The sequence below is a fragment of the Pomacea canaliculata genome, linkage group LG1 (genome assembly GCF_003073045.1).
Source record: "Pomacea canaliculata isolate SZHN2017 linkage group LG1, ASM307304v1, whole genome shotgun sequence".
Classification (NCBI taxonomy): domain Eukaryota; kingdom Metazoa; phylum Mollusca; class Gastropoda; order Architaenioglossa; family Ampullariidae; genus Pomacea; species Pomacea canaliculata.
The window spans coordinates 17780708-17808694 of record NC_037590.1 but is presented as its reverse complement, the minus strand read 5'-3'; the positions used below and the strand labels follow the sequence as shown (position 1 = coordinate 17808694).

At 39.5% G+C, this 27987-nt stretch overlaps 5 protein-coding genes across 8 annotated transcripts in view; 1 reads left to right on the top strand and 4 right to left on the bottom strand.

Moving 5' to 3' along the window:
- The first annotated feature begins 11 nt into the window (after window positions 1–11).
- Window positions 12–10028, top strand: LOC112564475 (cysteine-rich venom protein Mr30-like). Of its 3 annotated transcripts, XM_025239326.1 has the most exons (11): window positions 12–388; window positions 975–1116; window positions 1873–2069; window positions 2978–3068; window positions 3289–3431; window positions 3876–3971; window positions 4603–4697; window positions 4951–5049; window positions 5423–5539; window positions 6284–8745; window positions 8777–10028. In XM_025239326.1, exons 1-7 carry the CDS (start codon window positions 323–325, stop codon window positions 4612–4614), a joined length of 747 nt encoding a protein of 248 aa, XP_025095111.1. In that variant the 5' UTR covers window positions 12–322; the 3' UTR covers window positions 4615–4697; window positions 4951–5049; window positions 5423–5539; window positions 6284–8745; window positions 8777–10028. The 3 variants fall into 3 exon arrangements, with proteins under 3 accessions (XP_025095111.1, XP_025095105.1, XP_025095118.1); XM_025239320.1 differs by having other exon boundaries at window positions 6284–10028; XM_025239333.1 differs by having other exon boundaries at window positions 255–476; window positions 6284–10028.
- Window positions 8625–13484, bottom strand: LOC112564453 (2-hydroxyacylsphingosine 1-beta-galactosyltransferase-like). Of its 2 annotated transcripts, none has more exons than XM_025239302.1 (2): window positions 12521–13484; window positions 8625–11679 (listed from the first exon to the last, which is right to left on the bottom strand). In XM_025239302.1, the coding sequence occupies exon 2, from the start codon at window positions 11641–11643 to the stop codon at window positions 10120–10122; it is 1524 nt and encodes a 507-aa protein (XP_025095087.1). In that variant the 5' UTR covers window positions 11644–11679; window positions 12521–13484; the 3' UTR covers window positions 8625–10119. The 2 variants fall into 2 exon arrangements, with proteins under 2 accessions (XP_025095087.1, XP_025095078.1); XM_025239293.1 differs by having other exon boundaries at window positions 9645–11679; window positions 12512–13483.
- A 1129-nt stretch (window positions 13485–14613) lies between these two features.
- Window positions 14614–17875, bottom strand: LOC112564447 (UDP-glucuronosyltransferase 1-8-like). The gene is made up of 2 exons (XM_025239281.1): window positions 17536–17875; window positions 14614–16706 (listed from the first exon to the last, which is right to left on the bottom strand). Exon 2 carries the CDS (start codon window positions 16649–16651, stop codon window positions 15128–15130), a length of 1524 nt encoding a protein of 507 aa, XP_025095066.1. The 5' UTR covers window positions 16652–16706; window positions 17536–17875; the 3' UTR covers window positions 14614–15127.
- Window positions 17876–19132: 1257 nt separating this feature from the next.
- LOC112564439 (UDP-glucuronosyltransferase 1-5-like) lies at window positions 19133–25120 on the bottom strand. The gene is made up of 3 exons (XM_025239271.1): window positions 25018–25120; window positions 23848–24041; window positions 19133–22802 (listed from the first exon to the last, which is right to left on the bottom strand). Exon 3 carries the CDS (start codon window positions 22776–22778, stop codon window positions 21252–21254), a length of 1527 nt encoding a protein of 508 aa, XP_025095056.1. The 5' UTR covers window positions 22779–22802; window positions 23848–24041; window positions 25018–25120; the 3' UTR covers window positions 19133–21251.
- Window positions 25121–25421: 301 nt separating this feature from the next.
- Window positions 25422–27987, bottom strand: part of LOC112576958 (UDP-glucuronosyltransferase 2B33-like) — a 3313-nt gene continuing 747 nt past the window's right edge. Inside the window, exon 2 of the mRNA XM_025259854.1 lies at window positions 25422–27505. Coding sequence (XP_025115639.1) covers window positions 25929–27455 — 1527 coding nt within the window. The 5' untranslated portion in view covers window positions 27456–27505 and the 3' untranslated portion in view covers window positions 25422–25928. The remainder of the gene's footprint in view (window positions 27506–27987) is intronic.

The window sequence follows — 27987 nt, the reverse complement described above, 5'->3', positions numbered from 1 at the left end:
CATGGCAAACTAATATTTTGACATAACTGAAGAAAAATTTATCGGTGAATGCATCTGCAATCTAAAAACAAATGAAAGCATTGTGTGGTGATAATGTTGCCAGAAGAAAACAAAAATGTAAACAAACCGTTTACAACTAACACGAAACATTTTGTTTTTTGGGCACATCTCATTATTTTTGTGCTGCCTTTCCGTCAAATCCGTGGTTGTATCCAACGATCGTCGTCACGTAGATCGCGATGTCACCTGATAACTTCAGCGATGTCACTTGATAACGCGCCAGCTATCGATTTCGTTGTGGGTCGGAGTTAGAAATGGAATAATGCTGGAGGAGAGAAGGAGGTGCATGTGTATTCCTTGGGTGGCCCTGCAGAGGTCCCCTTCATTGGTATGTAATGCGTCATGAAAAAAAAATGTAAAGCAGATAATCCAGGCACAGAAGGACTTTCTAAGGAGGGAATGAAACGCACTAACAGGTAGGTTAATTGTTAGGTGTCATCAACTACACGGCAATAAGAGGTGTAAGTAGGTATTATAGCGGGTAAATCTAAGAGTACCAAGACAGGTTATCAACAGAGCAATTTACCTTAGTAATATAATGTGAAAATATAGCGGTCCGACACTGGTTGATTAGAAGGCCCACTCGGTTAGCGACCATTGGAGGCTGTTTTGTCGTTACTTTCTAGTGACAATGTGTGAGTGCTTGCGTTTCTTTGTTCTTCCCTACTTCCTGCAGTTCGTTCCTATGTTTTAAGCTCATACATCACCTCTTGCATTGTATGTACACACAGTGATCAGTTACAGGAATACCTGCCTTAATCAGTATGTTCAATCATAATGTTTTCACAATTCCTGCCTACTTTATTGCCTGACCGTGTCCATCAGTCATGACAAGGCAGGCTAGTTATATGGCGAGTAGACCCTACTAAGTATAAACATTCACTTAAGTTTGTATCAAATTATTTTTATTACAGAAACGAGAAAGTTCGCACGACCAGATATATTTGAATGCTTTTATTTCACCGGGGATCATGTATCTTTGTGGTTCCATTACCTCTTTGGCTGTGTTTGTTACCTGTTACGACTTTTCTACCGGTTCAGAAAGATATCACAACAGTAAGTTTGTAAGAGCACAGCATGAAGTAACTACTGTGTTATCACTCAAATATATATATATTTTTTACTTCATATGAAGTCTGGGAACTTCTCACAAGAATTTTCTATATTATTCAACTGGTAAAAAATTTTCCTTTCACGTTATAATCTTTAAAATATATTCATTAAAGGAAGTATAATAGATAGTTTAAAAGATAAAACTGAAAATTGCAAAAAGTCAAGGGAAAAAGAATCATTTCTTTTTCGTCGTAGACAAAAAGAGTTCTTTTCCTTTTCCTTTCTGTAAATTTTGGAAACCCTGTCATTTAATGTTTTAAGCAAAAGAAAATAACATGTACCGCATTTTTGTGGGCTTTTGTGTACAATTCGTTGGTTGGTATCTCGCAATTACCAGTGTTATGTGATCATTTATGTGAATATACTTCTGCATGCTGCTCTAAAGCTCTCTTCGCCCTTTGTTGCCTTTGAGGACGGTCCGTTTTCGTGGCGATTAGCACCTGTCACCTGTATAGTGAGGACTGGCTATCCTGGGTTCAGATCTTGTCTCGAGCACACTGTTCTTTCTTCTTTTTACAGGGCTGGCTGCTTATCCGAGATATAATCTTAGTTTCCTAGTTTCCTGCTCGGGGAAAAACACCGACAACCCCCCTCCCCCAGGCTCTTGTTGCTTTTTATTGTATAAGCATTATTTCCTGTGTGTGATGTCGTCAGGATTGGATTTATTGTTATTGTCTTAAATATGCTCTTAAATTTCAGAAAAAGACCAGCACAATCACAAAGACAGTCAGAGCTGCGACAACCAGTGGGCATCCATCAACCCAAGCCACACCATGTGTCTGAAGGACGTGGGAACGGGGATTTCCCTGACAGAGACCTTCAGACACACCCTGGTCCATCAGCACAACGACATACGCAGCCACGTGCAGCCCCATGCGGCGGATATGACAAAGTTGGTGAGTGCGAAAGGTCAAAAGAGCAAATGGCTGTGGACGGAACAGCTGGTGGATATGGTACCACTCTGCTAAAACATTCCTACGAACGACTTTGTACATACGGCAGAGCAATAGTCTCATTACCATCGACCAAAGCAGGCGAATCCCTGAGTAAAATAAGAAAACCTGTGAATGGGAAGGGTGAAGCTGTGGTCATGGGTGATCAATCTCAGTCTCAATCTGGTTAAAGAACATCCCGTATTAACGTAATGTCGACTCTATTTTTGTTCTTTACCTGAAAGGATGGACACTCCAAACTGTTGCTTAAACATATTCACGAAAACGATGGAAAAGGTTTCTACAATGTGCTATGGCAACCTTTGGTCAAAAGAATAGGTTGGCTTCAGAGCAGGTAGGAATACACTTTCACATATCATCGGATGCATCCCGATAGAGAAGAATCTTCAACATCAGATAGACCTCTATCACAGCTTTATAGACTTTAAAAAAGAAGTGAGGGTCTCGGATCAGGGACGCTAACATCAAGTTCCTTTATTTTCTCGCTTAAAGGAATCACTATTATAGTGATGTTGCGAAGTTCTGCGAGATTTATACCGTTGAGCGCCAGAGGCTTTATTTTCCTAACATTTTATTATAGTTGTAGGGACTTCGAGTGAGTGAGTGGAGGTGCGACCACTAGAAACGAGGGAGCATGAATGATGAGCTGCGGATGTTGGACGGGGATGAGGCGAATGTCGGAAATTTTAGCGACAGCTATAAAATTATTGTCTCCTTCTTTCCCTTTCAATGCGTGACTAGGACCTAAGTTGGCTTCATTCGGCGACTGAAATAATCTTTACTCTTAATATTTTCTCTGAAATGTACGCTGCTGTCGGCACTTTGACTTGCATGAATTTTGACAATTGCAGACATGGGATGACGACCTGGCCCTTGTGGCGGAGAAATGGGCCAAGCAGTGCAAGACTTACAGCGACAAGCCCTTAAACCGTCAAGTTCCCTGTAAGTGTCCAGCGATAGTACACAGCATTATACTACAGGGTTTTATAACAAGCTGATGCTGGTTATCGCTCCTAAAGTGAATAAGGACGATGAAGTCGACACAAACGATAAACAAAAACTAAAAGGTAAGACAGGAACATGAGACAGGTGTGTACAGTGAGTCAAGAGGAAGAGGTGTGTCTCTCCGAGTTTTGCGCATTTTTTTCTCTCGTTCTTTCAGCTATGCCTGGTGTCCAGATAGGTCAGAACACTGCCTACTATTACAAGGACTTTAAAGATGCTGTTGATGCCTGGGCTGAGGAGAAGAAGCACCTGCGTTTTAAAGTCGGCTTTTACGGAGGTGCTGCTGCAAACTACTCTCAGGTGAGTTGGTAGTGGAGATCATTACTTCTAATTACATGCATTATACCTGTGCTCTTTTCTAGCATCATAGGAAGTTTCCACCTTAAAACATTTATTTAATCGCGTTGTGTTTTTAACTCAGCAGACATTTTAAGTTATGATTGCCCATTGGAATTAATAAAGTTGGCCATTAGTCATTTGTCGGGGGAAACGTTCTATAAATGAAACCTTGAGTAAAAATATTCTGGTTTACCTGATTTTTGCTGATTTTAAAACCACCACCAAAAATCTGTAAGTGAAGATGAAATATATATAATGTTTTTCTCTAAACTTTTTGATTTCTGTGGTTTTGTTAAAGAGTTTCCAGGACACTGTTACTATGATTTTGTTTTATCATGATCACATTTTGGTTTGATAAATTATGTTTCCTTCTTCACCCATCCTTCTATCTTTGTTATTTTACAGATGGTATTATCAAAAGCTCAGCGTGTTGGATGTGGCATGGCCTCCTGTCCTAACCAGCCATTTACACACCTTTACGTCTGTAATTACGCCTTACAAGTATGTATTTAACCACAATTAAAATTAACAATTGTCCACCGAAATGAGTTTTGGTTATTTCTAAACACACTTAGATTCATTTTACTACTATTTTGTTTTAATAAGGTATTCCCTGAATGCCCGTGACTAACTATCTTGACGTTTTTGGAACTTTATTCACTAAAATCACCACAACTACCTCGACAAGTAATCTGACGACTAGTTAACGACATCCCTAGACTGAGTATACATCAAACAAGTTTGTAAAAGTTTGTACCAGAGGGGTGGAGGGGCGCCCGGTAGTGTAGTGGTTAAAAACACTGAAGGGAGAGACTCTGGGTTCAGATGTCGCCTCAGGTGTTTGCAGGTCTGGGTATCGGGAGGTTTCCTCCTCTTTCCCTCTCCCCCAGTGCGAAATAACCTCAAGGTGGAATCATTTTCTTACTAAATCAATCAACCAACCCACCAGAAGGGTGGAGATTGGGGGTACAGATTGTATTTGTATTTGACTTGGTTATGCTTGACAGTTAAATAGACGACTTGTTAAAAAATACATGAAAGCAAATTTGTAAGCCAGTGGGGTGGTTTTGAGTTTGATTTGTCTATCAGACTTTGTTTACACACCTCACTGTACCTGAGGTTCTTCTTACAGAGCGGCGAATAAAGACTACCTTGAGCCGTACTACAAGTCACATACAAGTTGCTCCAAGTGTCCGCTTACCTGCGACTCTAGTGGTAAACTATGTGGTAAGGACCTGGACATATATCAGCAGCATATTTCACGACAAATATAATAGCAACAAAAGTGATTTTTCACGGCTAGGAAAATATCTCACAGTCATAGGTAGATAAGAACTTTTCGAATAGAAGTGAATTTTTCTTATGATATGTGTGTGTATATATATAAAATTTCGCTAATGTCTACGCTGATATGTGTCTGAGAGGTTATGTGTGTTTGTAAGCACGCGAAGGCCTGAAAGCTTGTCTTTTTCTTTGACAGACTGTAAAGGCAAGTTGTGTCTAAACGATGGCAAACTGGACGTGGAGACATGTTCTTGCATCTGTAGCTCACCCTTCACAGGCGACACCTGCGAAAAACGTGAGTAGGGTTCACAGCTCGCAGTGCATTTATCATTACTTTCCTCAGCACATCCCTAAGCTCTCGTTTCAGGTTCTTAATAAATGGTTAGAGCGTTTGTGCTTTCTGCCAAAGGGGAGTTTAGTAACGAATAAATAACACTCGTTTGTCACTAACATGAGGGCAGCTTATCAGCGCAGGATAAAACACTCTCTTGTCACCAAGGCAATGATCAGACTAGCAGAGCAATGGTAAAGCAGTCAGTTTAAAGCAACACAATGAGGTTCTTTGCGAACTGTGCTCAGGTCTCCTCTCGGAGCACACTATGGTTATGAGACCTAAACACAGAAAGTTTTTTTTTTCTTTGAGTGCTAGTTTTCTTGTATTATTTCAGAGATTTGCCCGGAGGCAGATAGTTGGAATTGCGATATGTTTATGAGGTCTGAATGCTGGCATTACCCCAGATGGATGGCAATAAGCTGTCCATATCGGTGCGGCATCTGTCATAAAGGTACGTACAGTGCGGGGGGAAGTTTACCTCTTGCTTTGTCTTCCTCCTACACACAATCACATATGGGGAACGAATGTTCTCCTCCTGTGCTGTGGAAACTCTCTTTCATATCACATTCGCTGTTCTGATTCAATAGCAGTATGCAAACGCTTCCTACAACCATATTTGTTTTAAAATATCATGATTTAAATATTAGTGCGTGGTCCTTTTTATTTCTCCTTAAAATTGTGCATTAATACAATTCAATTTTAAACAGTATTGTATTTATATATACTATTCTTTACCATTAATGTCTAATTTTCATTACCTATCTCCTATTTAACATGTGGCCCAGTGGTCGAATGTGTTTTGTAGCATAGGATGTTATTGCTAGCCAGTATTTTTACTGCTTTTTTTTAATTATTATCATCGGTCAACGCAGAGAATTCGACTTGTTTTAGTCGTGATGGTGCGTGATCAAAGCACTTAATTATCAACATTATCATCATAAAATAAACCATCGCTGGCTCTGTCTCATTATTCTGTATCATAAAGTTCACTGTCCCATGCTTTGACAAAACACTAAAAGTCTGTATCATACCAACCAAACAAACTGCAGAGCAAAGAAATGTTTGCCTAAGCTATCATCTTTCTTTTTTCCCTGATAGCATTTCCAACCTGAAGTAAAAAGCTGTATATAGATATCAGTATCTTTCACATGTGAAGTTAGAAATTAAAAGTCAGTTTATTCTCCTGTCTTTACAGCTGCTTGATAAGTGTTGGCCACGACTGCCACATGGAGAATATAGAATATTGAAACTAAACTAATGATGAACTTAAAATATAATTTTGATTATTTGCCATTCCATTTTAAAATTTTTGAATTGACGACGCTTCATTCTACATTTTTCTTCTGGTTGTTAATAGTTAGTTACTTTTGTAGATTTGGAAATTTCCAAAATCTGGTGCATGAACTGAGTTATGAAAAATACACAAAAGAAAAGAAATGCTTACCTTTTTAATTGAAATTGCTCTGAAATTTATTTTAATTTTCTGATTAATAAATAAATAAATTAACCAAAAGTATATTCCATGCATTTTTCATGATGAGAGGAAGGGGAAAGAGAGGAAAACAAGAAAGTAATGTGAAATACAGAAATAATACGAAGTAACGACGAAGTAATGAAGAAAAGAAGAAAAGGGAAAAAAAGCAAATTAAAGGGAAAAAAGAGACAAAGTAAAGAATAAAGTCAGTCAAAAAGTCCGATTCAAAACTGTAGCAAGTAGCAGAAGTTTATACAATATGCACTTAAATAGTAAGAAACAATTAGGGAAGAATAGCAGAAGCTCATTCAAGACTGCGTATAAAGTCAGATAGATAAAGTAACAACGGCTTATACAAAGATGAATGGAAAACATCAGGTAGCTGTAGTGTTGTAAAATATTAAATTGTCTGTGGTACAAGGACTAGGGGGAGGGGGGAAGGGTGGAAGAAAGAAAAAGACATCATCCATCCAGAAAAACAGGCGAGTGGAAAAAAAACCATGACACATGTAACTTTGTGACACGAATTTTTTAAAGACGTTTTGATGATATGAAAATGGAAAAAGTGTACATCGGAAAAAGCCTTCTCCATATATTCCCAGTCACCCTTGTCAATACTTCCACCAGTCGCTCCTGTTGTGAGGAGCCTCGCCAAAATAAGTTAAACATATGAAAAAAGCTCAAAGCAAGAAGTTAAGTGAGAAACCTACAGCTAGGAGGATAAAACCATCAAATAACGGAAAAAGCAACCAAAGATTGAAAACAAAACTCAAATTACTCCTATGACCAAATTCTTTTCGTTAAACAAGTTTTAATGACAAAATTTTATTTTCATTGCAACAATAGGAAACAAAATGGCCAATAGGAAAAAATCTAAAGGACACAATATCGACTTCGATATTTGATTTAGTTTTTTTTTTTTATATTTTAAATGACGTTTGCTACTCTCTTGAGTTAAAAATCCAGTATGTTCTGAACAATACTGTCCTGTTATATGTATTATTAACTTATACGGGGACTTTTTGTTTGCTTCTGAAGAACTAAATTATTTATTTACGATCTCCGCCATGTTATTAATACATGAAAGAAAGGTATAGAAATGGGAAAGTAGGGCTATTCCGAAAACTATAGGCTGGTGAAACGATCTGGGTAGACCATAAGTCCGTGAATACGAGGTTTCATACGCTATCTGCTGGTACCCAGCTTGAGCCGGATAACAGTCTGAGTAAACTGTTTTATGGATACGAATCCTAGAAGGATTAAGACAAATAAACACACGTTAACTCACCTCTGGGACAGATGCCTACACATGTAGGGGCACTCTATAGGTGCCAGTGCGAGCATTGTGCACAACTGTTTAGACCACAGTACCACGCAGAACCAGCGGTCTGTCTCTGGACAGCTAACTAAAGCCACAAAAAGTAAAAAAAAATATACGAAACACTATACAAAACAGCCTCAGTACCTCCCCTTTTCCAGATTTCCCAAAAAAACCCAGCGGTTTTGCTCGAGCTTCAACGCCTGCCATAGCAACAGCGACATTGAAAACCATAACTGATCTCTTTCAGAAATACCTCTTGAAGTCTTGTGAGTCGTTTGGCTCTCCTTTCTTCTCCCAGACTTCTCATTTCGTCGCACTCTTTGTACTGCGCTGTGTGTGTGTGTCTTTGAAATAAGTCATAGAAGGGGATAGCAATATATAAAGATGAATGACAGACAAGCTAAAAAATTAAAAAAAAATAAATACCACACACACACACCAACTCATCAAACTCAAAAAAATTATTAAAAGAAAAAGAAATAAATAGACATAGTGGAACAGGGAGAAAGAAAAACTCATTTTAAAGAGTTTTAAAATAGGTTTGTGAAAAGTTGCCTATGAATAGACGGAATCCCTTCTATGATAAAGTTTATAATTATTAAAACACGCAGTATAGTTTGAAAACAAAATGACACTAATAAAACAATCTAAAGACTATAATTCTAAAGATAACAACGACTGACTTTAAAAAATATAAGCAGAATTAAATGTCTCTATCGTAATGAAGCAAATAAAGTAAAAGAAAATTAAAGAGCTGTTTATTCTTTGCATGTCGTTAAAAATCATAGAGTAACAAAACGATTGGGAAAAGAGTTTAAACTGTGTTGGTAGGTGTCACGGACCAGTCTGTGAGGGGCGGGAGGTTGTTGCCCCTGTCATTTGTTTTCTTAGAGGTTGTTGCCCCTGTCTTTTGTTTTGTTAAAGATTATTGCCTTGCATTTAAGAGAGTGTTGATTGCGTCGCGGTTTCACGTCAGAACCCGACGTCATTTTATGACGTAATTTTAGTCTGAGGCAAGTGAAAAATATTTGGAAGAAAGCAGACGGCTGTGAGCAGGGAAGAGAGTAGGATAGAAAGTGTGTGTGGTGTTCGTTTTGGATATTGTGTGGGTCGATCCCTGCGGATGTATGTGTGGTACCAGCTTCAGGTCATGTGTTGACCTCCCAAGAGTTTAGTTGTGGTACCAGCTTGGATCATGTGTTGATCCCCAAGCGTATATTGGAAGAGAGGAGACGGCTGTGAGCAGGGAAGAAAGGCGGACGTAACGTGTGTGTGGTGTTCGCTTGGGATATTGTGTGTGTATCGAATCCCTGCAAGTTCATCTGTGTGAGCCCCTGGAGTATATTTGTGGTGCCGGGAGTATATTTGTGGTGCCTGGGTCATGCGTTGATCCCCAGCAAATATATTTTGAGTCGTCTGTAGGTGTCTGCCGAGTCAGCACCTGTTATTAATAAGCATTGGAACGTATATGTGGTTGCCTCAAGTCGTTTGTGTGGGTGGATATCAGTCACGTGTGAGTAACTAAGACTCTAATGAATTTATTCCAAAAACATACGACAGATTGAAGTATATATATATGGACATGTGTATGCCGTCTCAGTGACAGTAAGAGAACTGTTAGAGTTGCAGATCGCTGTATGGAAGATCTACTGACTATATGTATATATTTAGTTGATGTTGATTGATTTAAAGTTATTTTTGTTTCCACGACGAATCTTTGTGCTATATGTTTGAAAGAATACGCAAGGGAACGCGTGCGTGTTGTGAGAGTGAGAAAGAGATTTTATAAAAGCGCGTTCTTGACAGTAGGCAATTATTGCACATAATAATGTACAGAAACAGAGAAATAAAATTTTGTATAAACGCTCTGGTTAAATTAAAAAACCTCGCATATTAAAAGCTCCTTGTGGTTACAAGCGATAAAGTCATCAAACATAAAAGAAAAAGGAATACACAAAATCAATCAAATAGTTTCAAGTCTATAAAGAACATAAGAAGAAAAAGTGACAAAAAGAAATATATATTAAATATCTATTAGTTCAAATGTTTACATTTTGTAATTAAAAAGCTGTTTATTTGTTCCTTTGTGGTGATAAGCTGAATTCATTACCCGAGAAATGCTATTCATACACCTAGTAGCAGGAAGAAAAAAAAATATACAGTGTGATTATGTTTATTTGGCATCGTCGAAAAAAAATCGTTAATTAAACAATACATCTTTTCGTCGTCATTCTTACTAATCCTTTTTTATTTTTGATTTCATGTAGATATACCGGCATACTACATAGAAGGAACATACTGCTGTCAGCAATATCAGTAGCACACACACTAGAAAAAAGCCATACACGTCCAAGCAAGCAAACTGATAGAAAGGAAGTTCCTGGCCTGACGAACGCAAGTGGTCGCCGCCATATTTCATCACGTGATCAAGCCAGAAGGCCGCTTTCTCCACAGGAACACCGAACTCTATTTTAAACAGTTCCGAGGCTTTTGTGATGGCCTGCTTGTAGCTCTTGTTGGTCGCCACTTGGACAATGGTGGTGTACAGCTCGTCTGTACTGACGGTGTTGAGGTCGACAGTCTCTGAGAACCCCTTCCCGCGCATGCGCTCAGCGTTGTAGAACTGGTCACCAAAGATCGGGGTGGCTACCACTGGCACCGCGTGGAACAGAGCCTCGTACTGACCGTTCTTACCACAATGGCTGACAAACACGCGAGTGTTGGGGTGAGCCAGCAGGTCATTCTGAGGTATCCATGACGATGTCAGAATCTTGTCTGAGTTCGGTGACGAAATGTTTGAACGGAAAACGGATTTAAAAGGTAAATCTGTTAATACTTTGAGGAATTTCTGTGTAATTGATGTTGGTGGACTGAGAATTTGGCTGCCAAAAGAAACAATGACAACACCTTCTTCAGCATCATCCATAAAGTGTTTAAACTTTGGTGGCAATGGTTTACCAGGACCTGTAGCTGTTCCTCCAATTAGTTTGACGTTGGGCATAGTGGGTTTGGGGTAGTCTAGGATATGGTCTGTCTCAACCAGCCAGATCTCAGCTCTGGCTATGAGCATGTCCATGGGGAGAAAAGGCATTTCTGATGCATAGCGACTGACTGCATCGTTGTAGACATATGGATCCTCCACGGCAAAAGAAAGACCATCCAATGAAATGGCTATACTCTTATAAAAGTTTCTAGGATGATTGAAACCATTGGGGTAAGAGGGTATGTTGCAATGTAGTACAGGTATTCTTTGTGTATTTGGTTCATAGAGTCTTCCAACAAAGGCGAACGGCACACCAAGTCGATAAGGTATTATCGCCAACATTGTTGTTATTGGCAAATTGTTAAGTACGAAGAAGTCTGGACTTAAAGCTTTAATCTCCTCAAATAACGACTTGTCGCCAAGGATACGATCACAGAATTCTTTCCCATTTCTCGTTAATATTTGTTTGTCTACCTGTTGACCTTTAAAATACTTCTCTACTAAACTGTTCACAAAATCTTCGTTGTTTGGGAACTCCGACAGCTCGATGACGGTGAAGTTGGTCGTGTCCAGCACGCGCTTGTTGACAATATAGTCGGCTATGGTCACCCACACCTCGTGACCTTGCCGTGCGAGGGCCTGTGCCACGTGGACCATGTATTTGGTGTGGCTCGTCGTGGCCATGGGCATGACAACTACCCGCTTTCCATCTGTGACTTGGTTAGACGAGAAGACCGTCCACACAGCCAACCACAGGAACAGGTGACACGTGATCATGGTCAGTTTTGAGGTCAATAACTTTTATGCTTGAACCTGTCAAAAGAATTTGCTTGACTTCAGAAATAAGCTCTTCTACAAAACCTTTGCACCACTTACATTCAAAGCCATTTTTAGACATGTGGTAGATTTCCCTACTTATTCGTCAATTCGTATTGCCATGATAAAGCAGTGGCGGACAAATTATGTTTTTTTTCTTGGGGGGGGGGGCGGAGGGTGGATAAGGGTAGAGATATTCTTAATATTAATACTGGCGTGTGTTCTCTCTCGTGTTTAGATTAGTAGGCTTGTTTGTCTAAACGTGCCTGTCTCTCTCCTGAATACTTTTCCTTTTTTTTTATTTATATAGTCACATTAAGATTTTCTTATAAGCTTAATAGGTACCTGCATTTTATTGTTGACTTTCAAGTCATAAGTGCTCTACACAAATCATGATTTGTGTGTTTTCGTGTTGAGTAGGTCTCACACAAAGACATAATGTTTTAAGAGAAACTTCACACAAACAACTTTGACAGACAAAAGAAAAAGCTAAACGACTTTCTACGCCAAGACTTATTTCCACCGAAACAACTCTCCTAATACTGTCATTATAACACAAACTGTAGGATATTCTATAAGGGGTTTTGTTTTTGTCCTTGTAAACACGGAGTGTACCATCTACTAACTAGGTTTTCAGTTGAGTTGTTGACCTTTAAAATCAAACACAATTCGTAACACATTGTCCATAACTGCAAGCAAAGTTTGTTAAACTGGATTTTGAAACCTGTGATGTAAATTCTCACAGAATATATCGTGTTTGCGTGTACCCATAGATTTGCAAGGAAGCAGTGTAACCAATGGAAGTGTGAAACATCACCACGTGTCTTACCCTTGCTGTCTTGTTAGTCGAGGAGCAAAAAGTCCAGGAATCGTCTCGCCCAGCTGCCGGAGTTCAGACTGGTTCAAATTCCTTTCCTGTTGGTGAGCACCTCGAGGAAGCCTCTCAGGCCTTATCGCAGATGTTATTTTCTGGGTACGTGATTCAGGTCACTACAATGACAACTTGGATGCGTGAGCTGCAGGTTAGAAATCGAGAATCTGCAGACCTGTCCACGTGACTCGATGTACTGCGCACTGGTGTCTGGCTACTACTCGTTATAACGCAGTCAGGACGTGAAAATTGTGATAATACACACATCAGTTCCGCAAATTTGCATAAGCGGTCAAAACGAAAAACAAGTCTTACCATGATAAATTCCTTCTACGACATTCGGATGGGAACGCATTTTCTCTGTTCGCGTTTTCAAATTGTTTCAAAATATGAAATTAAATTATGTATTTGATCTGATTACTTATGGCGGTGATCCAGCTGACTTCATTTTAATAAAAATAAAAAAGGATGATAAAAGTGCAAATGTTGCACTTTAGTGATAGTCGTAGTTGATCACTCTCTCACTTGCAGAGTAACACTCTGCTACGGAGAAAATCAGCCATCGTTATTCATCAGGCTCTCTGCTCTGACGACTGTCGTCATCCTGATTCCCTTTTTACGTACGTTGGAAGATATCCCACCCCCAAATTCAAACTACCATCTTTCCATTATTTTTCCTCCTCCTCCTCCTCGTCATCATCATCATCATCGTGCACACCTTTCACCTTATTGTCCTGCTCATAGCCCAGATGACTATACAACTAAACGTACCGCGGCGTCCTTCTTGTAGAGGGAAGATAATGAAACATTAGAATGTCCAAGACAGAAAATGTTCTTTTGCTTACAAACCCATCCACATCCATACACAAACATAATATGAGTATATATATATATGCACATATGATGGGCAGACATACAAACAAGACATTCAACACACACGCACACCTACACCTTCTCACACATACGTGTGAAGTTCCTAAGGAGGATGCCAGACAGCATGGCAGCCCTACGAGTCCTTGTGCCTTTTATTGAGGATGGTGATGGCTGCTGGCATGGACCATGAGAGAAAGGTATAGAAATGGGAAAGTAGGGATATTCCGATAAACTACAGGCTGGTGAAACGATCTGGGTAGGCGTGCCATAAGTCCGTGAATACGAGGTTTCATACGCTATCTGCTGGTACCCAGCTTGAGCAGGGTAACAGTCTAAGTAAACTGTTTTATGGATACGAACCCTAGGGGGAATAAGACAAATAAACACACGTTAACTCACCTCTAGTACAGATGCTACACATGTAGGGGCACTCTATAGGTGCCAGTGCGAGCATTGTGCACAACTGTTTGGACCACAGTACCACGCAGAACCAGCGATCTGTCTTTGGACAGCTAACTAAACCCACAAAAAGTAAAAAAAAAAATATACGAAACACTATACAAAACAGCCTCAGAACTTCCCCTTTTCCAAATTTCCCCCAAAAACCCAGCAGTTTTGCTCGAGCTTCAACGCCTGCCATAGCAACAGCGACATTGAAAACCATAACTGATCTCTTTCAGAAATACCTCTTGTAGTCTTGTGAGTCGTTTGGCTGTCCTTTCTTCTCCAGACTTCTCATTTCGTCGCACTCTTTGTACTGCTCTCTCTGTGTGTGTCTTTAAAATAAGGCATAGAAGGGGATAGCAATATATAAAGATGAATGACAGACAAGCTAAAAAAAAAAAATAAATAAATACCACACATACACACCAACTCATCAAACTAAAAAAATTTATTAAAAGAAAAAGAAATAAATAGACATAGTGGAACAGGGAGAAGGAAAAACTCATTTTAAAGAGTTTTAAAATAGGTTTGTGCAAAGTTGCCTCTGAATAGACGGAATCCCTTCTATGATAAAGTTTTTCTTTAAGCAGTTTATAATTATTAAAACATGCAGTATAGTTTGAAAACAAAATGACACTAATAAAACAATCTAAAGACTATAATTCTAAAGATAACAACGACTGACTTTAAAAAATATAAGCAGAATTAAATGTCTCTATCGTAATGAAGCAAATAAAGTAAAAGAAAATTAAAGAGCTGTTTATTATTTGATGTCGTTAAAAATTCATAGAGTTACAAAACGCTTGGGAAAAGAATTTAAATTGTGTTGGTAGGCAATTATTGTAATAATAATGTACAGAAACAGAGAAATAAAATTTTGTATAAACGCTCTGGTTAAATTAAAACACCTCGCATATTAAAAGCTCCTAGTGGTTACAAGGGATAAAGTCATCAAGACATAAAAGAAAAAGGAATAAACAAAATCAACCAAATAGTTTCAAGTCTATAAAGAACATACGAAGAAAAAGTGACAAAAAAGAAATATATATTAAACATCTATTAGTTCAAATGTTTACACTTTGTAATTAAAAAGCTGTTTATTTGTTCCTTTGTGGTGATAAGCTGAATTCATTACCGAGAAATGCTATTCATACACCTAGTAGCAGGAAGAAAAAATATACAATGTGATTATGTTTATTTGGCATCGTCGAAAAAAAAAGTTAATTAAAGAATTACATCTTTTTGTCGTCATTCTTACTAATCCTTTTTTCTTTTTGATTTCATGTAGATATAGCGGCATACTACATAGAAGGAACATACAGCTGTCAGCAATGTCAGTAGCACACACACTAGAAAAAAGCCATACACGTCCAAGCAAGCAAACTGATAGAAAGGAAGTTCCTGGCCTGACGAACGCAAGTGGTCACCGCCATATTTCATCACGTGATCAAGCCAGAAGGCCGCTTTCTCCACAGGAACACCGAACTCTATTTTAAACAGTTCCGAGGCTTTTGTGATGGCCTGCTTGTAGCTCTTGTTGGTCGCCACTTGGACAATGGTGGTGTACAACTCGTCTGTACTGACGGTGTTGAGGTCGACAGTCTCTGCGAACCCCTTCACGCGCATGCGCTCAGCGTTGTAGAACTGGTCAGCAAGGATCGGTGTGGCCACCACTGGCACCGCGTGGAACAGAGCCTCGTACTGACCGTTCTTACCACAATGACTGACAAACACACGAGTGTTGGGGTGAGCCAGCAGGTCGTTCTGGGGTATCCATGACGACGTTAGAATCTTGTCTGAGTTCGGTGAAGAAGTGTTTGAAAGGAAAATGGATTTAAAAGGTAAATCTGTTAATACTTTGAGGAATTTCTGTGTAATTGATGTTGGTGGACTGAGAACTTGGCTCCCAAAAGAAACAATGACAACACCTTCTTCAGCATCATCCATAAAGTGTTTAAACTTTGGTGGCAACGGTTTACCAGGACCTGTAGCTGTTCCTCCAATTAGTTTGACGTTGGGCATAGTGGGTTTGGGGTAGTCTAGGATATGGTCTGTCTCAACCAGCCAGATCTCAGCTCTGGCTGTGAGCATGTCCATGGGGAGATAAGGCATTTCTGGTGCATAGCGACTGACTGCATCGTTGTAGACATATGGATCTTCCACGGCAAAAGAAAGACCATCCAATGAACTGACTATGCTCTTATAAAAGTTTCTAGGATGACTGAAACCATTGGTGACAGAGGGCATGTTGCAATGTAGTACAGGTATTCTTTGTATATTTGGTTCATAGACTGTTCCAACAAAGGCGAACGGCACACCAAGTCGATAAGGTATTATCGCCAACATTGTTGTTATTGCCAAATTGTCAAGTACGAAGAAGTCTGGACTTAAAGCTTTAATCTCCTCAAATAACGACTTGTCGCCAAGGATACGATCACAGAATTCTTTCCCATTTCTCGAAAATATTTGTATGTCTACCTGTTGACCTTTAAAATACTTCTCTACTAAACTTTTCACAAAATCTTCGTTGTTTGGGAACGCTGACAGCTCGATGACGGTGAAGTTGGTCGTGTCCAGCACGCGCTTGTTGACGATATAGTCGGGCATGGTCACCCACACCTCGTGACCTTGCCGTGCGAGGGCCTGTGCCACGTGGGCCATGTATTTGGTGTGGCTCGTCGTGGCCATGGGCATGACAACTACCCGCTTTCCATCTGTGACTTGGTTAGACGAGAGGACCGTCCACACAGCCAACCACAGGAACAGGTGACACGTGATCATGGTCAGTTTTGAGACGAGAGGTCAGCTTTGAGGTCAATAACTTTTATGCTTGAACCTGTCAAAAGAATTTGCTTGACTTCAGAAATAAGCTCTTCTACAAAACCTTTGCACCACTTACATTCAAAGCCATTTTTAGACATGGTAGATTTTTCTACTTATTCGTCAATTCGTATTGCCATGATAAAGCAGTGGCGGACAAATTATGTTTTTTTGGGGGGTGGGGGGGAGGGTGGATAAGCGTAGAGATATTCTTAATATTAATACTGGCGTGTGTTCTCTCTCGTGTTTAGATTAGTAGGCTTGTTTGTCTAAACGTGCGTGTCTCTCTCCTGCATACTTTTCCTTTTTTTTTAATTTATATAGTCACATTAAGATTTTCTTATGAGGTTAATAGGTACGTGCATTTTATTGTTGACATTCAAGTCATAAGTGCTCTACACAAATCATGATTTGTGTGTTTTCGTGTTGAGTAGGTCTCACACAAAGACATATCGTGTTTTAAGAGAAACTTCACACAAACAACTTGGACAGGCAAAAGAAAAAGCTAAACGACTTTCTACGCCAAGACTTATTTCCACCGAAACAATTTTCCTAATACTGTCATTATAACACAAACTGTAGGATATTCTGTAAGGGGTTTTGTTTCTGTCCTTGTAAACGCGGAGTGTAGCATCTACTCACTAGGTTTTCAGTTGAGTTGTTGACCTTTAAAATCAAATACAATTCGTAACACATTGTCCATAACTGCAAGCAACGTTTGTTAAACTGGATTTTGAAACCTGTGATGTAAATTCTCACAGAATATATCGTGTTTGCATGTACCCATAGATTTGCTAGGATGCAGTGTAACCAATGGAAGTGTGAAACATTACCACGTGTCTTACCCTTGCTGTCTTGTTAGCCGAGGCGCAAAAAGTCCAGGAATCGTCTCGCCCAGCTGCCGGAGTTGAGACAGGTTCAAATTCCTTTCCTGTTGGTGAGCACCTCGAGGAAGCCTCTCAGGACTTGTCGCAGATGTTTTTTTCTGAGTACGTGATTCAGGTCACTACAATAACAACTTGGATGCGTGAGCTGCAGGTTAGAAATCGAGAATCTGCAGACCTGTCCACGTGACTCGATGTACTGCGCACTGGTGTCTGGCTACTACGGCACGACAGCTGGCTCGTTATAACGCAGTCAGGACGTGAAAATTGCGATAATACACACATTAGTTCCGCAAATTTGCATAAGCGGTCAAAAAGAAAACAAGTCTTACCATGATAAATTCGTTCTACGACATTCGGATAGGAACGCATTTTCTCTGTTCGCGTTTTCAAATTGTTTCAAAATATGAAATTAAACAATGTATTTGATCTGACTACTTATGGGGGTGATCCAGCTGACTTCATTTTAATAAAAATAACAAAGGATGATAAAAGTTCAAATGTTGTTGCACTTTAGTGATAGTCGTAGTTGATAACTCTCTCACTTGCAGAGTAACACTCTGCTACGGAGAAAATCAGTCATCGTTATTCATCAGGCTCTCTGCTCTGACGACTGTCGCCATCCTGATACCCTTTTTACGTACGTTGGATGATATCCCACCCCAAATCGAAACTACCATCTTTCCATTCTATTCATCATCATCATCATCACCACCTTATTGTCCTGCTCATAACCCAGATTACTATACAACTATACGTACCGCGGCGTCCTTATTGCAGAGGGAAGATAATAAAACATTAGAATGCGCCAAGCATATCTTTTTAACTTGTTTTTAAGTTTATTTTGCTTTTGTTTTCTACAGGGTGAGTGTTTTTTCTTTTGTTGTTTTTTTTTTCTCGTTCCTTTTTTTCTTCGTGTTGCATAATATCAAAATACTGTTTACTGTCACTCTTGTTTCTGATCATGTATGCCCCACCCAATACGCATGACCTTTCGCATATTTCAGTGAATGTGCCTAAGCGTCGTAAGGGAGGTCATCCAGAAGTTGTTCTACATTTTTCTTACTTCCCTTTAGAATTCTGAGGGCTTAGTTGTCCTTTCAGTTGTCATTCTTAACGTGTTATCTTAATATTTCTCCGGTATATCGCATGAGTGTTACACATCTGACCAATTCTTTATTTAAGTAAATTTGACTTTAAAATGTTGACGTTTTCCTGGTTGTTAAGACATGTATGGAGTGTTTTATTGTTCACATTTCCTTCCAGAATTGTGTCGAGACAATCCTTCTTTACTTATTTAAAGCTGCTTTTTTCATATCTGGACTATAAATATTCAACAGAAGATGTGGTGTTATTACTGAACTCTCCAGTATACCACATTTGCTGCTCTAAATTAAACCCTCGGGGAAAGCATATTTGTTAAAAATAATATGCCTGGGTTTTGCAGTCATTTACTAACAATATATGTATCAATGTAATTTCTGTTGTATTATAAAATCATTATATAAATAATTAGTAATAGTGATACCAGTGGAAGAACAGTACCCAGAGACTGAAATGAATAAATAGTATCATCAGAATAATCTTTAGTGTAAGCATGGTATGCCCAAACACATTTTTGTACATTTTGTAAAACCTTTCACAAATGTTTGGTAAAACAGTATATTGTTACATCTGTTTAAAGATAAGGAAGCTAAAAACAAATATAAAGTCACAGGAAAAAAAAATGAATCAAACATTTAAATTTACTATAAAGAGCAATGTAAAGAACATTTAAGTATACTTTTGGATTTAATATTCATCAGCTGGTGAAATTTAAATTCATTTGGATGATGCAAAAAATATATAAGAATTAATATATTATATAAGAATATATAAGAATTAGGGTTTTCCATCAAGCAATTAACAAAGGGTGAGCGCAAAGAAACATATAATGAAATTCATTTACATTTTCTAGATTACACAACAGACATGTTCTGAAATATCGCTATATCTTGATTGTCAAATAGGGAATTTATGGCAGCTTAGCAAAATTTTTATGAAATTTTATCTCATAGCAGGGGACAAATTTATTAAGAAATTCTCAAAATCGTAATATTCTTTAAACATTTTGTAAGTGGTGCAGATTTTATTTGTATATATGTCTTGTTTCCATTTTTGAATAAACTGATCCATTAAGAGTTGCATTACAATATTTTTAAAACTACAGCCAAATTTCTAGATGAAGGAAAGACCGAAGGCACTTCACAATGAACGTACATAGCTAAACCAGGATAGTTTACATTCTGGCTATCAAATATAAGTTTGTACAAGTGAAACTGAAGAACAGATTTTTTTTTTTTTTTTTTTTTTTTTTTTTTTTTTTAGTTTCAGAATTATATTCTATATATTTAACATATACAAAAAGCATAGTAATCTACATTTTGCAAAAAATTACACAGGAAAAATGCCCAGTTCACCCAACAGCATATATGTGGGTGTGCTAGCTTAACCATTTAACAACATTTTTTAGAAATCTTAGTTGCATCCTATCACAAATATCAAGAGATTCAAAAGCACAGATTTCACTTCCATACAACAAAATAGGTCTTGTACAACTATCAAAGAGAATAATTTGAGTGTCTAGGGGCAAGTCAAGTTTTCTTCTTTTCTTAATCAGTGAAAACATAGCTTTGTTTGCAAATATCTATTGTAATTTTATAGCTTTATTAAATTATTTTTATAATTTATAAACTGTTCCTAGGTACTTATACTCCGATACCACTTTGATTGTTTTTGTCATTGAAAGAAAAATGTGGAACTTTTCTAACCTTTCCCCGTAAGAATATCATAGTTTTGTGTTTTTTCAATATTTAGCTGAAGACCATATATTTTGCAATAAACATTTAAAGTATCAGGTAGGATATTTTCATCGGGAATGTTTCCTACTTTCTCAAAGTGGTGCACAAATTCGTCATCAGATGGAATGTTATCTTGTGTCTTATTCGACGGGAGTTGGAAAAATTCTCCTGAAATGACATGCCTGTCATCAAGGAGATTGCTGGCACGGCGTAAAACACCAATACCCCCCCCCCCCCCCGTCATCAAGAAGGATTGAAGACACTTTCAGAAATGTCTGTCTGAAGAGCACTCTAGCCTGTTCCAATGATTTAAGGGCATCAGGACAAATGAAGTCGAGATTGTGAGTTACATCTGCAATGCAGTGTAACGCATTGGAAACATGTGGCCTAGGATGAATGCACACAAGCAACACCAACAAACCTAAGCCGAAACGGCACTGGCAATGATAATAGATACCAAAACTATCAAGAATTAAGTGATTATGATTTCATATAATAATACTGGCTGACTTAAAACACCAGTCCTTCACACTAAAGCTTCCAGTCATCACACGAATAAAGAAAAGTGCTTACAGGGCAAAACTACAAGCAGGAAAATAAAAAACCAAAATAAGTGTAGGTAAAAGAAATAAGGCAAGAACTTTCACACAGCTAAAAATGCTTAAGCTTTAGGCTTTTTTTTTTCTTTTGCACACACTAATAAAAACACGACTTTTAAAAAATTGAAAAACACCACATTTGAAAAAATAAACAATAAATTCGTACTCGATTCTATAAGTTCAAACAAACCGTAAAAATCTGTTTAGTAACTTTGATTCTTGATTGCTAGCTTTTCTTCTAGTCCTTCTTTGCCTTTAATCTTGAGCGAAGACAATAGCATACAACATAGACCACAAATACTGCTATCAGCAATGTCAGCAGCACACATGCCAAAAGAAAACCATAAACATCCCAACAAGCAAATTGAGAGAAAGGAACTTCGTGTCCTGACGAGCGTAAGTGGTCACCGCCATATTTCATCACGTGATCAAGCCAGAAGGCCGCTTTCTCCATGGGAACACCAAACTCTATTTTGAATAGTTCCGAGGCTTTTGTGATGGCCTGCTTGTAGCTCTTGTTGGTCGCCACTTGGACAATGGTGGTGTACAACTCGTCTGCACTGACGGTGTTGAGGTCGACAGTCTCTGCGAACCCCTTCACGCGCATGCGCTCAGCGTTGTAGGACTGGTCAGCAAAGATCGGCGTAGCGACCACTGGCACGGCGTGGAACAGAGCCTCGTACTGACCGTTCTTACCACAATGGCTGACAAACACGCGAGTGTTGGGGTGAGCCAGCAGGTCATTCTGAGGTATCCATGACGACGTCAGAATCTTCTTTGCATATGGGGACGACACGTTCGAACGAAAAACAGACTTAAAAGGCAGGTCTTGCAAGGCGCTCAAGATTTTGTCCACAATTGACTCTGGTGGACTGAGGACATAACTACCAAACGAGACGATAACAACGCCTTCTGCAGCATCATCCATAAAAGATTGGAACTGGGGTGGCAACGGTTTACCAGGACCTGTAGCTGTTCCTCCGATGAGCTTAACGTTGGGCATAGATGGTCTTGGGTAGTCTAGGATGTGGTCCAACTCTACCAACCAGATCTCAGCTCTAGCTACAAGCATGTCTATAGGAACGAAAGGCATTTCTGGTGCATAGCGACTGACTGCGTCTTTAAGGGTACATCCGTCTGATACAGCGGAAAGTATATGAATTAAAGTGGTTTGAACTCGCTGGAAAAAACTCATATGATGGTTGTAGCTAAAAATCGCCACTGGTGTGTTGCAAGGTTGTAAAGGTATTCGCTGGTAATTTGGGTCGTAGGCTGTTCCAAGAAAAGCAAAAGGCACCCCAAGCCTATATGGTATTATCGTCATCATTCTCATGGTTGGTAAATTGTCCAAAACGAAAAAATCTGGACGAAGATTTCGAATCTCGTTGAAGAAGGTAACGTTTGTGAGGAGATCATCGCAAAACTGTAAGCTAAGGGAAGGTAACACACTCCAATCATCAGGCAGTCCCTTAAAATAGTTATCCCGAAATGCAGCCATTAAACGCTCTTCAAAGTGTGTCATAGTTTGGTATTCGATGACAGTGAAGTTAGTCGTGTCCAACACTCGCCTGTTGACGATATAGTCCGGCATGGTCAACCACACCTCGTGACCTTGCCGAGCGAGGGCTCGCGCTACGTTCATCTGGTAGTTGGTGTGGCTGGTGTAGGGCATGGGGATGACGACAACTCTCTTACCCCCAACACACAGAGGCAGCACCAAGAGGCAACACGCAGCTGTCCAAAGTAAGAGTTGTCTCACCTTCATCGTCTGTGATGCGCTCTTCGCCGTCTGTAAGTTCATAGAAGAAGTGTTTACTGACAATGAGACTATTAGGTGATGAGGCTAAGGTTAGAAAGAACAAAGTTTTACAAATCACACTACAGACATTTTAAATCTCCCATTAAATAGAAAATATCTGCGCGTTGACACAACATTCACTGACACTTCATCATCATACATTTGGAAATCTGGAGAAATGCCCAACAGAAGCAGTTTACAATGATTGACATGTTATCTAATTTTTTTTTATCAGCTGTCATATTATGCGGATCGTTCTGCGAAACATATCGTTTATTTTATCTAATCTGAAAAGGCCTGTCAGATAGCTAGGTTCTTAACTATGAAGTGATTGTCATTGCCCTGGGGCAATCTGGCAACTTTGAGGACAACTTTTGATTCTAAGGTTTTAAAGCTGTGTCCAAACCCCACTGCTGTTTAGCTCTGAAGCTGTAGTTATAAAGAGGTGGCAAAAAAGATGTTCTTGATTAAAGAACAGGGTTTGAAAATTATGTGTGTATCCGTGAGGTCTCCCCACACAAAACACTTTCCCAGCCAAGCCCGGTTTACAGGTGTTTTCAAGCGTCCAAGTAAACTTACAACAAGTAACCGCGAGTGTTTTACTGGATGGTCTGCAAGTCATACCCAATGTGTGTTTGTGTATACAAGTACAGGAAACTACATGCAGTGGGGGATGTGACTCACTTTTCCGTCGCTTCAGAGTACAAGTATGAAAAAGCAGCAACACGAAAAGAAATCAAGCACGACTGTAGCGGCAGCACCGTATACTACCCTGTAAGTCACGACGAACGAACGATCTAGGAATAGCTTCCTCCACGCATCAGCGCAACGACTCTACTGCTGGAGAGATTTTGGTGACCTCTCATGCCTCAGCACACGGGGTCACACATGCTCCTAGCGTGTAGCACGATGTTCAGTTCCCTCAGAAGTCTGAACTGTAACAGCGCCTCAGCCCCACCAAATAAAACCGTCCACGAACAATAGCTAGTGGATTAGCTACTTCAGATTATGCAGCATCCGGCTGTAAGAAGCTTACCTTAAAATAATGTTCCTGTTGGTCTCAAAACCTTTTTAAAGGTGTCGTCTGCTTGTCCCTTCGTCACAGCACGCTGCCTCATAGACTGGTCGATGTTATTTCCCAGAGGGGAGAGCGGGTATGGTCCATTTTTGAGAGGGGAGTGTGGTTGGCGTAGCGTAGAGTTGTGTGCCGCTAATAATTATTATCTGCCCCTGGGTGGGGAAAACAGCGAGAGAGGCGAGTGCGACAAAAAGTGACATACTTTTGTAGTTATACAATGAACTGTTTAGAATTTATTGAATGAATATAGAAGGAATAGCTCTAGAAAAGATGGTCAGTCACTTCCACAATGGGTCTATGCGGTGACCCCATACCAAACCAGAACAACAAAAATTATTTACAAAATCCGCCTCTTGGCACCTTATACATCTAAGTAGCCTCTGCTAACTGCTAACTGCATCAAAAGGCAGTTTCTGCCTTGTACTGTTTGTACGTGTTGTATGATTTGTTTGCTATTGGCATGTGCGGTCATAAAACCTACAGACAAAACGGTCCTATTCTACCCAACTTCCCCTGAAAACTTTTAAACTTCCGACTCTGTCAACACCATATAGCATTTTTGTTAATGATTTTCTCAATGGAGTGTTCATAAAGTTTACCAAAGGATGGAGGCGGAAGAGGGGTACGAAGGGCCATAATGTGTATTTCAAGTGAGAGCCACAAAACGCGACAACATGCAGAGCATAGAGCTTGTAATCAATTATTGTCTAAACAAACAACCGAAAAAAATGTCGTCACATGTTATATTTCAAATTTACAGTGTACAGGTACACAAAACAAAGTAAAGACTGCGACAGTCTTATGACCCTCTTGCGCTACTGAAGGTTTTCTTTTATAGGACCCTATTCGTGCCATAGTTTACTTTCTTTTTTAGTATCACATCAAGAGATGTGCTTCTGTTATGTCTGAGCTATACAGACTTCATGCCATCCATTCAAGATTCATCGTTTTTTAAGACAACATAAATTCACTTTTTACCTATCATGTTACTATAAGAACATCAATGGCGTAGAAACTAGAAAATGTCACAGGTGAGCTATTGTACAGTATACACATTTTCATCTTCATTCAGCCAAAATGATCTTCGTTGACATTTTTTTTTTCACTTTCACGAACGTGTGCACTCACGTGGGTACACCGCAGAGCAGGCACACCGACACACAGTCAACGAATGCCGTTTTTCCGATTTCCTTCCAGCAGTCCCAAGCCATAGGATGCCATCCTACTCACCTTTAGAAGTCAAGAAGCTGCATTACAGAGAGCTTCTATCTCTCTGGGGTCGTCATTGTCGATCTCGGTATGTTAGATCATGCATGTCTAATTTTTGTTGTTCTTTTAAGCTTATCTCTGTACACGGCTCATCATACTTCAGTCGAAACCTATATCTTGTCCACTAAACCCACTTCCAACCTCGTTGCAGCAACACCAACGGCAAACGTATAACAAAAACCCTTATCTTGATAATGCTCAGAGTTATTATCATCTCTTTATGGCAGACATAACAACCACATAAAATAATAATTCAAAACATGTTGTGCAAACAATATTTATTTATAATTAACATCGTCTGTTGTTAATTCTGCGAAACTCTTTATTAAAGAAGAAAGGGTTAACATTATCAACGCTGTTTAATCACTTTAGATCGTTGTTCAAACTTAACATGCTAAAATTAAACATACTCGCGAGGAATAAATTACAAAAGGGAAAAATCTTCCGAATAATTAAGTATTCACGTCGGCTTTGTGAAAATATTTTAAGTAAAATTCTATTGTCTGTATCTGCTTATAGTTTACGGCATACATAATTTTAACAAGACTTTGAGCATTTGAATTGTACTTGAATGTTATATCGTATACTGGACTTGAACAAACTAGAATAGAAATTTTTCAGGGAATCTATTTGCTAAGTTAATCATGCTTATAGCGATTTTTTAAAATACATTATTGGGTCAACCAGTCTACAGCGCAGTACCTCGTGAAGTCAAGCATCACAAGTAGACAATTAAAGGCTGTCAACAAAATTTTATAGTTTATCAGCTGTTATTCGTCTTTTTGTTTTGATTTCGAGCGGAGAAAAAAGAACAACTTATACAAAGACAACACTGCAATCAGAAATGCTAATAGTGCACTTGCAAATAGAAAAGCATAAACATCCCAGCAAGCAAACTGATAGAAAGGAAATTCATGTCCTGACGAACGCAAGTGGTCACCGCCATATTTCATCACGTGATTTAGCCAGAAGGCCGCTTTCTCCACAGGAACACCGAACTCTATTTTGAATAGTTCCGAGGCTTTTGTGATGGCCTGCTTGTAGCTCTTGTTGGTCGCCACTTGGACAATGGTGGTGTACAGCTCGTCTGTACTGACGGTGTTGAGGTCGACAATCTCTGCGAACCCCTTCACGCGCATGCGCTCAGCGTTGTAGGACTGGTCAGCAAAGATCGGGGTGGCCACCACAGGCACCGCGTGGTACAGAGCCTCGTACTGACCGTTCTTACCACAATGGCTGACAAACACGCGAGTGTTGGGGTGAGCCAGCAGGTCGTTCTGAGGTATCCATGACGACGTCAGAATCTTCTCTGAGTTCGGTGACGAAATGTTTGAACGGAAAACGGATTTAAAAGGTAAATCTGTTAATACTTTGAGTATTTTCTGTGTAATTGATGTTGGTGGACTGAGAATTTGGCTGCCAAAAGTAACAATGACAACACCTTCTTCAGCATCATCCATGAAGTGTTTAAACTGTGGTGGCAACGGTTTACCAGGACCTGTAGCTGTTCCTCCAATTAGTTTGACGTTTGGCATAGAGGGTTTGGGGTAGTCTAGAATATGGTCTGTCTCAACCAACCAAATCTCAGCTCTGGCTATAAGCATGTCCATGGGGAGATAAGGCATGTCTGGTGCATAGCGACTGACTGCATCTTTGTAGACACTGGGATCCATCAGCGAAGAAGCAAGATGAAATAAAGAATTGACAACACGCTGATAAAAGGTGGTAGGCCGGTTAAAAGGAGTAAATGGATAAGGAATGTTGCAAGGTACTATGGGTATTCTTTGTGCATTTGGTTCATAGGCTGTTCCAAGAAAGGCGAACGGCACACCAAGTCGATAAGGTATTATCGCCAACATTTTAGTAAAAGGTAAATTGTCGAGAACGAAGAAGTCCGGTCTTAATGTTTTAATCTGCTCAAAAAAAGAGTTATTGCTAAGGATACGGTCACAGAACTCTTTCCCTGTTCTGAAAAACAACTGTACGTCTTCCTTTTGACATTTAAAATACCTCTCAGCGAAGCCTTCCATCAAAATCTCTTCGTAGTTTGGTAAAGCTGTCAGCTCGATGATGGTGAAGTTGGTTGTGTCCAGCACGCGCTTGTTGACGACATAGTCGGCTATGGTCACCCACACCTCGTGACCTTGCTGAGCTAGAACCTGTGCCACGTGGGTCATGTATTTAGTGTGGCTTGGTGCAGGCATTGGCATGACAACTACCCGCTTTCCCTGTGTTAGGTGGATAGCTTGCAGAACCGTGCACACAGCAAACCACAGGAAGAGGCGACGCTTGGCCATGGTCACTTTTAACGATGTCAGCTTTGAGGTCAATGACTTTAAGCTTGAATCTGTTGGAAAAAATAACCTTGGAAAATGAATTTTTCCAAAAAATAAACGACATGACTCGCATTGAAAGAAGCTGGACATGAGAAAACTATTGCTTACTACTTACTGCTTTGTCTGGGGTGATGCATTGTATGCCAACGTAGAGATATTATTTAGTATGCATGCTGAAGTTTGCGTACTCCTGTGTTTGTTTCAGTCTGTATGTTTGTCTCAGCCTGTGTGTCTCTCTCCTGCATGCGGCGCCTTGTTTCTTGAGGTGGTCACAGTCAAATTGTCTTCAGGCCTTATTGAGTACCTACCGTTTTGTTGTTGACATTAAAAACAAGCTCTACACGAATCGTGATTTGTATGTTTCCGTACTGAGTAGAATAACACAGAGAAGTAGTATGCTATTAGTGAAACTTTACAGAAAAACATTGACAAAATACGAAGATAAATTAATCTGGTGTCTTATGTCTTAAGCCAATGCCTCAGTCGTCTCTTG